General features: G+C 35.5%; 1 protein-coding gene across 1 annotated transcript; it reads right to left on the reverse strand.

Annotated features, from left to right (window-relative positions):
* Positions 1-1,796: 1,796 nt before the first annotated feature.
* Positions 1,797-2,524, reverse strand: LOC114171877 (agamous-like MADS-box protein AGL82). The gene is made up of 2 exons (XM_028056656.1): positions 2,416-2,524; positions 1,797-2,312 (listed from the first exon to the last, which is right to left on the reverse strand). The coding sequence occupies exon 2, from the start codon at positions 2,307-2,309 to the stop codon at positions 1,797-1,799; it is 513 nt and encodes a 170-aa protein (XP_027912457.1). The 5' UTR covers positions 2,310-2,312; positions 2,416-2,524.
* Between the last annotated feature and the right edge of the window lie 13,956 nt (positions 2,525-16,480).

The following is a 16,480-nucleotide window of genomic DNA, read 5'->3' on the forward strand; positions in this document are numbered from 1 at the left end:
CCAAGGTTTGATCTTTCTTAAGTTTCTAGGTGTTTCCTGGTAGGATTTCATATCTACAAGTTGTGGTCTTGTCGTGTCTTGTTGAGATTCTTGTGAGATTCAAGATTTTTGTTGTAGTTTTATATTTTCGAAAGTGTAATCTTGGTAGATTTCTTAAAATTTTTGAAGTAGTCAAAGTCAAACTAATGTAGTCTTGACTAACTGGGTGTAACTCAGTTTTGAGTGAACCATTATAAAATTATGTGTGTATGTCTTTGATCTTTCTCTCTTTTTTTGTTGTTTGATAAAAAGTTTCAAAAAATCTGTTTTAATTTGATTTGAAATTGTAACTCTGTATTACTAATTTTTATCTTTAGAAATAAATACACATCTTGAGATTTGTTTTCTTGAAGAAGTTCCATTGCAGTTTAAAAGGTAATAAAAAATAGAACAATGACCAAAGTTAATTTTTTTTATCATTAATCCGAAAATCCAATTATCTTTTATGGGATTCAAAGGAAGATCGATAAAGAAACAATTTAAATATATTTCTATATTTTGAGTTTATACATCCCTTTAGTCGTTCTAACTCTTAAAAAAATATCTTCAAAAATATTTTTAATTAATATTATCTTTAAATAAAATAAATCTCTTAAATTAATAAACTGTTTTATCTCTTATGACAATAATCTTTTAAATAAAATGAATATTATAAATTAAATAAATAATAAATTCTTTTATTTTTTACTTACAATATCTATTTAATCTTATTTATTTATCTTCTTAATTATTATAATTTTCAAGATGTACACATTATACATTCCTTTTAGTAAGCAGTTCTTTCTCTTTATGCATAATTCGAGAACCAAGCATCACAAGTTTTTATTTCAAAATTACTTATGTCTGGACAAATTATAAACAACATTCATGTTACTCATTCGTTTTTATATTATATTTACTATTTATACATAAGTATTTACCATGTTATTGTTTTCGTTTAAAGAATTCGTCACTCCTTGAAAAAAAGTATATGTATGACATAATTATTAATAAATCATGGAACATTTCCACTTAATCTATTGGTTATAACATCATATTTTCTTTCATTAGCAAATAACATTTGTAATATGAAAAGTTCGTTAAGTTTTAGAAAATTGTTCCCTCGTACAAGATAAGATAAGGACGCGCGCTATATGAGAAAAAGAACATCTACGCTGTATGAGAAAAAGAAGATCAAGAACAAGAATAATTCACATAGTCTACTAAAATTATTTTTGAACGAAATTTGGATAATCTTTTTAAACCACGAATAGTTAGAGAAAAACAAATCGTACGGGGCATATGATAGATACTCTGAATGAACAGAACATATGAAAGTAAAATTCTGCACTTTTTACTGCAATTAAGATGAAACGTACATTACCTAAACAAAGCAGCATGAACTAAGAAGATGCCAAAAACTAATTTAGTGTTAAAGAAAGACGACATATGGTATAACAATAACACAAAACCAAGTTCAGTAAAAAGAAAGCATGCTATAGTAATTGGTTTGATTTTGATATTGAGCAGAAATGGTTGGCAAGAGAGATTGATGAGGAAGATGACATGGTTGATAAGACGAATCACAATTAGAAAGTTCCAAATCAATTCCTCAAACTCCAACTCACTGAGTTGATTGGTTGAATTCAGTGGCACATCTACTGCTTCATAATTCTTATCATAAAGTTCCATAAAATCTTGAAGCAGTGGTTGGCTTTGAGAGATGTTTTCCTGAGGCATGTTTGGCACAAAACTAAACCCACCCTCTTCCATGTTTCTCAACAATAACTATTTTCATCGAAATTCTGCATCAGATTGGGTACATTCTTGTTCTTCAACAATTTAATTCCCTCATCACAGGCTTGAATTTTGGCATCCACATGAGCACAGAAGGCCCTCAATTCATCCTCTTCCATGTTCACGAAACTTGGATCCCAAGTTGGGTACTTGATGCTGCTGATTTCTTTATGAACTTTGGAAATCTCAGCTTCAATCATGTTCTTTCTGTTCTCAAAAAACTCTTGAATACCGTAAGTCTTGTGAGGTCTCCCATTCTTTAATTGAGTTTCATAGTACTTTTGAATCATCGAATGTATTTCTATAGGGTTTTGGGGCGAAGTCACTGCTTCAACATCACCATCATCATCATACACAATCAAACACTGCTCACCACCGCACCTCTTCGAAAATTCCCACATTTTCTTCATCAGTCCTCTCTTTCTTCGCGCCAAAGTTGTCTTGCGACATCTTTCACTCGAGATCTGTTTTAAGGTTACTCTTGCACGACCCATTTTCTGCAAAACAACACATACCAAAAACAATCAATACCAACCAATAAAACTCAACGGTGTAAAACACACAAGACTTCAACAATACTTTAGTTTCTTGAAACTATACCTGGCAAAAGCCAAAAGGGAGAACCAAAGGAGAAACTGAAATGGAAAAGCCTGAGGGAGAACAGTGAATAAAAAGGTTTACGTTGGTCTCTTTTTATTTCTTATTTTTGTCTCTTCTCAATCACAATCAAACATTTTCAACAAATTAAATCTGTTTCAAATATTTAATGCATAACGACAAATATAAGTTTTGTAACTACTAACTTTATATAAATTAATTGTAATTAGACCATACAAATCTTCATGGAAATATATCATTAATTATCATCCATCAATTAGTTAGCTTGAAATTAATGAATAACAACAAATTTTTATAAATTGACTCGTTGAAATCAAATTTAGATTAAAATGCTTAAGATGCCATCATTAATGCAACAAGAAAAATATTATTGTATGAATTATTAGACTTTTCTGCATTAATTATTTATATTTCTTTTAACATATCATAGCAAATCAAATAAATTCTCTATCTTTTGTCTCTTTCTCCTCATCTAAATCTTTATCTTTGTTTTTTCCGTATAGCAAAAAGGAATTTCTGTACAATACAACTAAACAACTCATAACCCGTACTCAAAAAATGAATGAATTAATTAATTGACTTTATACATATTTATATTTAGTTTCAAGAACTAACCTTAACAAATAATAAATCAAAGTTAACAATATAATATATATTATTGTAATTATTATGAAATTTAACAATTAACTACATTATTTATTAAATAATCATTTTAAAATTTGTGATTATTTAAAGAAGTCTATCATTTGTTAGATTTGTTAGATGTACTCTGTTCTGATCATTCTAACTTGTTATCCGATATTGCCTCGTGTCTTCTCATGTGTGTGTGATGTGACAAGTAACTAAATGTTGCTTGAGCACTTGCGGCTGTTTTTGTTTGGTGAAAAAAGTCTTCTTGCCCTAATTATAAATAATTACTTATAGAGAAGAATGTGTTAGAAAAAAATAATGATAAAGCATAAACAATATAGAAATATGGATAAAGAGATGATCAAGTCAGATTGTTCTTATAACAAACAATAACAATATAAAGATAATGTAAATATGTAAATGAGATAAGGATAGAGTAAGCCTGGGTTGAGGCACGCTGAGCGCTATCCTTAGAGAGAAAATGCTCCTATTGTACAAGACAATACTCAATATATGCGCTCCTCCCCCAAGATACAACAACCCGTCAGATCGATTGAGTGCAGCGAAGGATCTCTGAATCTTATGAACACCACTATTTTTAAGAGATAATATAGAGAAGGAAAAGAAAAACACTGTTGAGAGGAAGAACTCTAGTGTTTGTTGTGTGTCTATTCCTTATGAAACTAGGTGGTATTTATAGGTGAGAAAAGGAGACACAGGAGTAAATGGCCATCAAACTGATTTAAACCAAAAATAATTTCAAATCAATGAAAGAATAAAAACTGTTTATACAGAAATAGAATTTAACTCTGCAATTAACATTGTATTAAAACTCCAGTAACAACAATATTTTATTTTATTTTTTTTTTAAATTATATTAATATTTCTAACAATAATAATAATACATATACCTCAACCTTATTATTGTCACAATTTATAGTACACCTCGCATAGGAATGAGACATAACATTTAATCAAATCAATTGGTGTACTTTAGTCAACAAACAACTTTGTTGTTACCCATTGAACTCCATTCCATGGGATCGCCATTCATATGGAGATGGGTGTCCATTGTTGCAACTAATTTATGGGCTTTAGTCCCATTCCCCTCGACGACTCAAGTACTTGTTGACGCGTCAACCCTTTGGTAAGCGGATCCGCAATATTTCTTTCTGACCTGACAAAGTCAAGAGAAATAATACCATTAGTAATTAAGTTTCTAATAGATTTATGTCTCACTCTGAGATGCCTTCTTTTTTTATTAAAGTTTTTTGCTAGAAACTTTAGATATGGCAGCTTGACTATCACAATGCATTGAAATAGGAGGTATGGGTTTATTTAACAATGGTAAATCATATAGAAATTTTTAATAAACTCTGCCTCAGCAGTAGTAGTATCTAAAGCAATAATCTCTACTTCCATGGTAGATCGTGAAATAATAGATTGTTTAGCAGATTTCCATGATACTGCACCTCCACCCAAAGTAAAAACATAACTAGTGGTTGACTTTGTTTCATCAGAATCATAAATCCAATTTGCATCACTATATCCTTCAATAGCAGCAGGAAATTTTGTATAGTGAATTCCATAATTAATGGTTCCTTTCAAATATTTAAACACCCGTTCTAATGTAGTCCAATGAGAATGATCAGGATTATGTGTATATTTCCCTAATCTACCAACTGCATATGCAATATCAGGTCTAGAGAAATTTGTCAAATGTAATAAGGAACCAATAATTTGAGAATATTTATGAGAAGAAATGCCTTCACCTAAATTTTTCTTTCGTTCAATAGATGGGTCAAAAGGCATTAAACAGGTTTCACATCAGAATAATTAAATTTCTTCAATAATTTCTCAACATAGTGAGACTGCATTAACATAATATCACCATCTTTTTGTAAAATCTTAATACCCAAAATAACATCTATAGGACTAAGGTCTTTCATAACAAAATTACTGGACAACATATGTTTCACATCATTTATAACATCTATGTTGGTACCAAATATTAATGTCATCTACATACAAGCATAAAATAGCATAAACACCATCATCATATTGTTTTACATACACACATTTATCACTATTATTAATATGAAAACCATATGAAATAATAACTTCATCAAATTTTTCATGCCATTGCTTTGGTGCTTGTTTTAAACCATATAAAGACTTAACAAGTTTACACACTTTATTTTCTTTCCCTGACTCAATAAAGCCCTCAGGTTGTTTCATATATATTTCCTCTTCCAAATCACCATTTAAAAATGCAGTTTTAACATCCATTTGATGATTTTGTAAATTAAAAATGCAAGCAAGAGCAATCAAAACTCTAATGGTAGTGATTTTTGAAACAAGTGAATATGTATCAAAGAAATCTACACCTTCTACTTGTTGGCAACCAATAACAACAAGTCTTGCCTTAAATTTATCTACAGACCCATGAGTCCTTAATTTTTTCCTAAAAATCCATTTACATCCAATACTTCTACAACCAGGAGGAAGATCAGTTAAAAACCAAGTTTTATTTTCTTTAAGTGAATTCATTTCATTATTAATAGCTTCTTTCCAAAAAGGAGCATCAATAGATCTCATTGCTTCACCAAAAGTTTTAGGATCATCTTCAAGCATAAAGAATAAAAGTCAGGTCCAAAATCTTTAGCTTTTTCTTTTTCTTTTACTCTTTCTTGGCTTATTTTGAATACTTTTATTACCATTTTCACTTGAAGGAAAAACAGAACTAAAACCACCACAAATAACATTACCACCAGAAGGCAAACCAAAAGTAGAAGTATCATAAATAGTTTTAGTCATTTTATTTTTTAAAGGAAAAACATTTTCAAAGAAAATACATCTCTAGATTCCATAATAGTATTATTAGAGATTTCATTCACTTCAGAATTAATAACCAAAAATCTATAAGTGGTGCTATTCAGAGAGTAACCAATAAAAACACAATCAATTGTTTTAATTCCTAATTTTCTTTTCTTATTAGGTGGTATATTAACCTTTGCAAGACACCCCCACACTTTAAAATATTTTAGTAAAGGTTCTCTTTGCTTCCATAACTCATAAGGAGTTTTATCACAATCTTTATAAGGAATTATATTGAGAATATAACAAACTGAATATAAAGCTTCACCCCACATATTTTTTGGCAAACCAGAACTTGTAAGCATAACATTCACCATATCAAGCAAAGTTCTATTTTTTCTTCCAGCTACACCATTAGATTGAGGACTATAGGGAGGTGTTGTTTCATGAATAATACCACGAGTTTCACAAAAAGCATTCATTTCTAAAGATGTATATTCACCCCCTCTATCAGAACGAAGGATTTTAATTATTCTTTCTAATTGATTTTCTACCTCAAATTTATATATTTTGAATTTTTCAGAAAATTCATGTTTGTGGTTTATTAAATACACATAACAATATTTGGAGAAATCATCAATAAAAGTAATAAAATATCTTTTACCACCACGTGTTAAAACATCATTACTATCACATACATCACTATGTATCAATTCAAGTAGATTAGTTTTCTTTTTCATGCATGTATGGAAACCTTTTCTTGGTTGCTTTGATTGAACACATATTTCACATTTTTTTCTTCAAATCAATAGAATATTTAGGAATAAGATTAAGAGACATCATTCTTCTAATAGAATTTAAATTTATATGGCCTAGTCTAGCATGCCACATATTACAACTTTCAACATTGGTAATAGTCAATGAAGAACTATCATATATTTTATTAGAAGAAAAAGGCATAAGACTTAATTTAAACAAACCATCATAAATATATCCTTTACCAATAAAAACACCATGTTTAGTAATAACAACTCTATTGGACTCAAAAACAACTTTGTAACCTTGTTGTACTAACAAAGAAGTACTTATGAGGTTTTTTCTAATTTCAGAAACATGAAAGACTCCATTTAAAATAAGATAATTTCTAGAAGACAACTCTAATTTCACTTGACCCACTCCTAGAACATGTGCAATGCTCCCATTTCCCATACTCACGGTACATGTGCTTGTTTCCTGATATAGAGAAAATAATTTTTTATTAGCACACACATGAACATTAGCACCAGAGTCTATAAACCAATCGTTTGAGTTAAAAACATAATTTAACTCAGGGCTAGTGACATGGTACCTTTCAGATGGGAAATCAGAGGCAACACCCATAGTAATAGTATTAGCTTCAGGTTTGGAATTAAACACAGGTTGGCGACGACGCTAAATGTAAGACCCGTGAAAATTAATTAATTAAATATTTAATTAATTAATAAATGCGGGTAGAAAGCGCCTTTATGGCATTAACTATTGTTTAATGTGACGTGGAAAAGTGCTAGCTCATATGGTTGAGAGTACTTTGATTGTGTGAGAGAACTTGGGTTCGAGTCCTATGTATGCCAATTATGTGTAGTTGTTTTATTATTGATTTTAAAGATATGTATGAGTATGTGATTGGTATTGTAAACTTATGTTGATTTGTGTGTATCACCAAATAGGATTTGGTATAGTGGTTGTGCTTTGGCCTTATGAGTGGAAGGTCATGGGTTCAAACCTTGGTGGGCAAAGAATAAGCTTTATTTTTGCAGGCACCTTGAACACGTAATGGATCTTGAAGTACTATTTCCGCATCCCCCTGACCAAATCCACCGACATTAGGATTACTTGTTAATGGCTGATCAAGTTTGATAGATTCACCTTCTGAAACAAGAAGTTCTGGTCCTGGAGGTATAATATCAATCACTTCACGCTCATCTAATGCATCTACTATAGTGATTTCGTATCCCCCTTTTTCTTTTCGTATGATTTTTTTGACTATACCTGCTGCTGTAGCATTATAAACATTATTATTACTCTTGCTCCCGTCAAGATAAATCTGGCCCCTTCCCCTGTTCCCGCCTACATATATAGGATATTTTAAGAAATGAATATCTCTTTTACTAGTGAGAAGAGTTGTGAGTGTGCAAGGGCTAGACCAAGAGGGAGAGTGCGAATCAAGGATTTCCTCATCTCAATTTTTGATCACTAATTCTAGGTTAGGGGTGCTGAGATTTCGTGTACATCAATATTGCTTAGGTTTCTGCGTTTTGTTCTTAAATTGGATTTCTGTGTGGTGTGAATTGGTTTGATATGCATTGAAATTGAGAAATTGTGAATGGGTTGTGGGGTGAAAAGTCTTGTTGGTATGAAATAAGAACCTGATGGGGGTTTTGGTATTGTAATTTTGATGTGAGGTCAAATCCTGTATTTTGGACATTCCAACATGTTTACATGGCGTTTTATGAATTGGTTGATGACTTAGAACGAATGAAAAGGGATTGAGTGTAAATTGACATTGTTTTGGTGTTTTTGGTGTATGGGCAGTGGCGAAACTCTGCAAGTTTCGCCCAAGCGACTCCTTCTCGCCTAGGCGAGAGTTGTAGGAGTCCATTACGCGTTCAGAGTCGAGCAGTTTGCTCAGATGACCAAAGTGGGGTTTGGGCGAAACACGTTCTCGCTTAGGCGAGATTGGCTCGCCTAAGCGAGATCACGATGAAATTTGTACCATTTTGAGCACGATATCTCGCCCAGGCGAGAGGTTTGGAGTCTTGAGCGACTGACACTCTCGCCTAGGCGAGAGTGGCTCGCCTAAGCGAGTCCACGAAGTGTGATCTTGTGTATTTGGTTGGATACTCGTCTAGGCGAGGTTTGTGAGATGTTTTGGGCGAATGTGTGGCTCGCCCAAGTGAGAGGATCATGCCTAAGCGAGAATACATGGTGAGGTTGTTGTTTTAAGCTCGCTCAGGCGAGGTAAATTAGCCTAAGCAAGGCTGAGGGCTTAGCTTGGGCGAGGGTCCCTAGCTTAAGCGAGTTTATGTGAAATTCCATGTTTGTGTGTTCTTGTGTGTATGATTTGGCTAATTTATCTTAGGTATAGGATGTTTATGCATGTGGTGTGATGTTTGGGCTTAAAGGACTAAGTCCATTAGGGGTCTGGGATGTGCTCGGTGGGTGGACACATGATGGGCATGGAACTGGTTGAGTTCCCTTCGGCTACTAATGGGCGAGGAGTCCTTAGTATGGTGATTGCATGTGTCGGGCACACGATAGGCAAGGAACTGTGATGTTCCCGTCGACTACTATTGGGCGAGGAGTCCATCGTATGATGATTGCGTGCGTGCCAGGGTCCAAGTTATGAGACTTGGATGTTTATACTACAAGCGAGGAGTCTGTAGGGCAGGACTATGAGCGGGAGGCTCATAGGGTTGAACCACGAATGAGTTAGTTTCGTGGGAGCACAAGGAAGTCCCAAGACCTAGTTCATGTATATGACTCATGAAGGACTATAAGGTCATGGTTGGGTGATTTGGAAATTATGAGTTTGGTACTTACGTTGTTTTGGGTTGGGAAACATGTTTATTTCATATATTTGTTTATATTTTATTGTGCGTAGCTGATGAGTTCAAATTTTTGACCTCATTTAATATTTAAATTTGGGGATTTAATTGAACTTTCTGTGCTTAAAGATTGATTTAATTAGGATTTGTGATTATTGGATTTATTGAGTAAGTTTGGTGAAAGTGGCATAAAAATTGATTTTAGTTGCATAAAATATTATTGGATATTCTAACGTTTGTTAATGTAGCTGGAATTTATTTTTGGTCAATTAATAATGTGATTTTGAAATATTCAAAGTTACAAAATAAGTCCAAAATCAAGAAATTCTGAAAAAGAATAAATCAGGAGCTAAATGCACCCCCAGATTTTATTTGCACACTCCTTTCTAAAGTGGACCACTAAAAACCTATTCTGCACCCCCAGTTTTCACTAAGTTGCACCCCTCCTACCACTTAAACTCCACTCAACCAGATCATGCCATGTGGCAATCCCCACCTTTTAAGATTAGCCAACCATAAGCCGCCACGTGTCATAATCCCCACCTCACCAAATTGACCACTTAGACTCTGCCACGTCATCATCTTCATCTCCCAAAACCCTAACCCTAATTTTCTTCTCTCCTTCCACCACCATGGCAGCCGCCGCCGCACCTCCTCACCTCGCCGGCGACGCACCAGAAACCACGGCAGCCACACAGCCGCCGCCGCCAACCTTTTCCGGCCACCAATGAACGAGTTCCGCCACCATCTCCACACGATCACCAACTTCACGCGAAGCAGCTCCTTCACGCCACCATCTCCACACAGTCGCCGTCACCATTACAGCAGCTCCTTCGCACCACCATCTCTGCACCTTGCGCCACCGCGAGTCCTTCACCCGCCACCGCAGACCTGCCACAACTTCGCAGCTCCGCAACGCGCCGTCTCCATCTTCTCGCGCAAAACCACCACCGTTCCAGCAGTTCTGCGCAGCCACCGCAAGCACACCGCCAGCGCGACCTGCGCAGTTCCGTAGCGCATCCTCCACGCAAGCAGATCCACCAATTTGGGAGAGAGAAGGAGCTGCCACGTGTCATCCTCTCAATGGACACTGAAATGGTCAAAACTGGTCAACTCTGGTCAACTCTGGTCAAACTGGTCAAACTCTGGTCAATTTGGTAAAAATGCTTAAATAAGAGGGGCAGAATTGGAAATTGGACAGAAATTAAGTTGCTAATTAATTAAATAAAAATAAAAGATTTTAGCAACTGACAGATAAAGCCCAAAGTCCAGTTGAAGCCTATATAAAGAGACTTAAGGGAGCAGAAGCGGGGACTGACAATTTACAGCTGACAGCTTAGACACTTAGAACTCTCTGGTTTTGGCAGATACCGTCTCCACCACATCTCTCATTCTTTCTTTTATTTTCTTTTCATCATATTATCATGTATTCCATCAAAGCCATGGAGGGCTAAGCTTTAAGGGTTGATTCCACTGTAATTTCTTAAATGGATTCTGAGGTTAGATGAATTTATATGTTTTGTTATTTTGATTATTGTTGTGGTTTTTGTTTATCTATGTCCTTTGCTTCTTAATCGAATAGAAAATAATGATTTTAAATCTACATGCATGCTAATCATATGAGTTAAAAGGTTTTTAAATTAAATTGAGACTTTACTTTGATTTTGTTTAGAAACTTTCATTTGATTAAATAAGTTTTTGCCAATAATTGAGACTTTAATTTGATTAGAGGTAATTACTTTAACTAAAATTAGTCAAGACTTTACTTTGATTAATTAAGTTTTCTATTTGGTAAAGAAACAAAGGAATAGACATGATTAGGCATAGTAAAATTAATTGAGACTGTACTTTGATTGAATTTACTATGGACAATCTAACAATTCTCACTTTTAATTGAGACTGTACTTTGATTAAAAGTGAGGATGCCAACAAATGAATTGAGTCTTTACATTGATTTATTTGTAAATCAACAACAATAATTAATTTAACAATAATCTCTAGATAACCAATGAAGAATCTTATTTAGAAAAAGCAGTGGAATTGACCTATTTACTATTACTGTGTTTACAATCTTCCGTGTCATTTTCTTTGCATATCAAAACCCCCTATTTTTATAGTTGCTAGTTTTAATTGCATTTTTAAGAATCAAATATTTGAGATCAATTCCGTATTCGTTGTGAGACGACTCAGGGTTATCTTAACCCTAACTATTTTGTTCACTACAAACTGGCAATACTGAAGTTGCTAAAGTAGTGGTAATTTGATCGCCTAACGACAGCGATATCAAATTTGGCGCCGTTGCGGGGAATACGGTTTAGTATTCTTTTATTTTGATTCTGTTTTTTATTTATTTTATTTTATTTTTATTTTTATTTTTTATTTTTATTTATTTTACGCATATACGTTTGATATAGTTGTTATTTTGTAGTAATCTAGTTGTCTGTTAATATATTCCAAGCAAAGTTTCTATTTTTGTTTTGATTAAGAATTTCTTTTAAGAAATTTTTGAGACTAGTTTGGGAAAACTCTGTCTAGGAAAGACTTGGTATTTAAGTTGTCCATTGTGACGCACCTCTCTTTCCTGGGAGTAGACCCAACGACATCTTAACTCATTTCTTTCTTGAAATCTTTCTCCAAAACAAGAATAGGAAGAAAAAAAAACACCACAGGGAAACACTTTCAGGTGGACTGCATAGTGCATGACTCGGGCCAATCCGGCGTCAATTTTATCAACTTGATTCAGAACTTGAAAGGAACTTGCGTAAATCACTAGGAGACTTGAACTCAGGTGTTCTACTGAAGGAGCACCATCATCATCTGAACCTACCACTGAAAGTGTACCACTAGAATCACCTCCGGTGATTAACATATCTTCTGATCCATCACCTGAACCAGAAATTCAAGAAGATAGAATGGAAGAAAGACAATAAGAGAGTTGGCTTCACCGGATGCAGCAATTACACAAAACATGTGCATCCAATATCCAGATGGAGAATGTGAGCTTAAGTCTGGGTTAATCCATCTTTTACCCAAATTCCATGGATTAGCAGGAGAAGACCACGTACCATCATTTGAAGGAATTTCATGTTGTTTGTTCATCCATGAGACCTACAACAGTGACAGAGGAACATATCAAGCTTAAGGCTTTTCCATTCTCATTGCAAGATGCCGCTAAGAATTGTTATACTGCCTTCCGCCAGGATCCATCAATACCTGGGAGACTCTGAAAAGATTATTTCTGGAAAAGTTTTTTCCAGCATCTAGAGTTGCTGCTATTCGCAAAGATATTTATGGGATAAGGCAACAAGAAAGAGAAAGTCTTCACGAGTATTGGGAAAGATTCAAAAAGTTATGTGCTTCTGTCCTCATCACCAAATAAACGAGCATCTCCTCATTCAATACTTTTATGAGGGATTGAGTATCATGGATAGACAAATGATAGATGCTGCAAGTGGAGGGTCATTGGTGGACAAAACGCCAACAAATGCAAGACAATTGATTGAAACTATGGCGTCGAACCATCAACAATTTTCCACAAGGAGTAATTCTATAACTCTATTGAAGGGAACCCATGGAGTAGAAGCTTCATATGTTGCAGATCACAAGAAATTAGAAGGGAAGTTGGATGACTTAGCGGCCAATGGTAAGGACCTTGACAGACTTACAGAAAAAGCCTATCCTTCTACTTTATGTGGAATTTGTGCTTCTACTAATCATCCTACAGAGGCTTGTTCTATGTTAAAAGAGACAGGACGTTAGACAATGAACAACCTCAGGCATATGCTGCAAAACATCTATGGCAATAATAGACCACCTCGGCAGCAATACAACCATGATTTGTCCTCCAACAAGTACAACCCAGATTGGAAGGAATATCCCAGCCAGAAATGGGGAAATCAACAGCCTCAACACCAACAAGTCTATGTTCCACCTCAACAGAGGCAACAACCACAACCAGCTGCAACCTCTGGTGATTCAAACATGGAAGCAATGATGAAAATGATGGCTGACATGATGAAGGGACAAATCAATGAGTTGAAACAGACGATGGAAGCAACCAATCAAATTGCAAAACAGATTGGACAAATGGCAATGAGTTAAATCAGATGAAGTCTCAACAAGGCTCAAGCAATTTGCCTGCACAAACTGTAATCAACCCGAGAAATGTAAGTGCTATTACTTTAAGATCGGGTAAGCAAATACAAGGTCTTGGGGATGCCCAAGAAGATGAAGATAAGGACAATGAAGTTGTACCTAATGATGAAAGAGGAAGATCAGATGAAGCAACACAAGCAACATCTGAGATGCCTGCACCCAGTGATAACTCCAGGTTGGTATCCCCTAATACTTCCTCTGAAAATCCTTCTCCTTATTCTCCTCCTCCTCCCTATCCAAACCGTTTGAAACCAAAAACTAAAAAAGATGGAGGGAGTTAGACAAAGAAATCCTGAATACTTTCAAGAAAGTGGAGATAAACATTCCTTTGTTGGATGCTGTGAGACAAAATTCCTAAATACGCCAAGTTCTCAAAGAATTATGTACACATAAAAGGCGTATTATGGACAAAGAGGTAGTGAACATGGGAAGAAACGTCTCTAGCTTAATTAAGAAGCCTGCAGTCAGAATGCCGCAAAAGTGTAAGGATCCAGGTATGTTTTCTGTTCCCTGCATTATAGGAAGTACTAAGTTTGACAATGCTATGTTAGATTTAGGAGCTTCCATTAATGTAATGCCTTTATCTGTTTTTACTTCACTTCATCTTGGACCTCTTAAGTCTACTGGTGTGGTCATTCAATTGGCCAACCGTAGCACAGTTAACCCTGCAGGTGTGCTAGAAGATGTGCTTGTCCGTGTGGACAAGTTAATTTTTCCTGCAGATTTCTACATCTTGGACATGAAGGATGATGAAGGAATGAGTTCACCACAATTATCTTGGGAAGACCATTCATGATGACAGCACGTACCAAGATAGACGTGCATGCAGGATCCTTGACTATGGAGATAGGAGATGAGAAGGTGCAGTTCAACGTGCTAGAAGCCATGAAGCACCCAATTGAAGACCATTCTTTGTTTTGTATTGATTTATTGAGTAATGTAGTGAACAATTATGCTTTTGGACTTTTGGACGTTTTATCTGGTTTTTCTTCTTCTTTGGATTTTTCTTTTTCGAATATTTCGGGCTCAATTTTAGACGAAAGAGAAAATTTTAAAACAGGTGATGTTGAGGACGCGGTGTCACTATTTGATACCTCTTGTGGCGTCCAAGTGTGATGCTGAGGTGGCTGAAATTACCTTAGGCAGTAAAATGTTGCCATCTGTGGAACAGCCACCCACTTTGGAGTTGAAACCTTTACCATCTCATTTGAAATATGTTATCTGAGAGGGATGGGAAACTCCCTGTTATTATATCTGCCTTGCTTACTGACGAGCAGGAACAAAAGCTATTGCAGGTTATCAAAGATCACAAGCGAGCAATAGGCTGGACTTTGGCAGATATTCCTGGTATTAGTCCTTCTTTCTGCATGCACAGAATACTCTTGGAGGAGGATGCTAAGCCAGTGAGGCAACCTCAGAGGAGACTGAATCCTCAGCTGATGGAGGTTGTGAAGAAAGAAGTCACCAAGTTGCTACAAGCAGGTATTATATATCCCATTTCTGACAGCACTTGGGTGAGTCCTGTACATGTGGTCCCCAAGAAATCTGGGATCACCGTGGTCAAGAATGAGAAGAACGAGTTGATTCCTACTCGTATTCAGAATAGCTGGAGGGTCTGTATTGATTATAGAAGACTAAACCAGGCCACCAGGAAGGACCACTTCCTTTACCATTCATGGACCAGATGTTAGATCGATTGGCAGGTAAGTCTCATTACTGTTTTCTTGGATGGATTCTCTGGTATTTTCAGATTTGTATTGCCCCAGAGGATCAACATAAAGACTACTTTTACTTGTCCATTCGGGTACATATGCTTATAGGAAAATGCCATTTGGCCTTTGCAATGCTCCTGGAACATTTCAGCGATGTATGATGAGTATTTTTACAGATTTGTTGGAGCATTGTATTGAGGTTTTTATGGATGATTTTAGTGTATATGGTTCATCTTTTGATCACTGCTTGTCTAATCTTGCTAGAGTCTTGGAGAGATGTGAAGAAACTAACCTTGTTCTAAATTTTGAAAAATGTCATTTTATGGTGGAACAAGGTATAGTTTTAGGTCACGTTGTTTCCAAGAATGGTATATCTGTAGATCCTGCTAAAATTGATATTATTTCACAATTGCCTTACCCCTCTTCTGTGAAAGAGGTTCGATCTTTTCTTGGACATGCAGGATTTTACAGGAGGTTTATCAAGGACTTCAGCAAGATAGCCAACCCTCTCTCCAACTTGTTGCAAAAGGATATAGTATTTGACTTTGGAGAGAGGTGCAAAGATGCATTTGATACATTGAAAAAGGCGCTTACCACCACTCCTATCATCCAGCCACCTGACTGGACATTACCATTCGAGTTGATGTGTGATGCATCAAACTTTGCAGTAGGAGCGGTGCTTGCACAAAAAGATGGGAAGCTATCACATGTGATATATTATGCTTCCAGAACATTGGACACAGCGCAGGCTAACTACACCACGACTGAGAAGGAATTATTGGCTGTTGTGTTTGCCTTGGACAAATTCAGACCGTATATACTTGGTTCCAAGGTAATTGTTTATACTGATCATGCAGCCATTAAAATTCCTTCTGAAGAAAGCAGATTCGAAACCAGGTTGATCAGATGGATGCTACTGCTCCAAGAGTTTGACATTGAGATTCTAGACAGAAGTGGAGCACATAACTGGTAGCCGATCATCTTAGCAGGATTGAAAATGGAGAAGATAACATTCCTATTAAGGATGACTTTCCTGATGAAGTCCTCCTAGCATTGACTGCTGTGAAAGGTATGTTTCCTGAACCTTGGTTTGCTGACATTGTTAATTATTTGGTTGTTTCTGCTATTCCTCCTTCCTTCTCCAAATAT

This window comes from Vigna unguiculata, unplaced genomic scaffold (assembly GCF_004118075.2).
Source record: "Vigna unguiculata cultivar IT97K-499-35 unplaced genomic scaffold, ASM411807v1 contig_371, whole genome shotgun sequence".
Taxonomy (NCBI): Eukaryota; Viridiplantae; Streptophyta; class Magnoliopsida; order Fabales; family Fabaceae; genus Vigna; species Vigna unguiculata.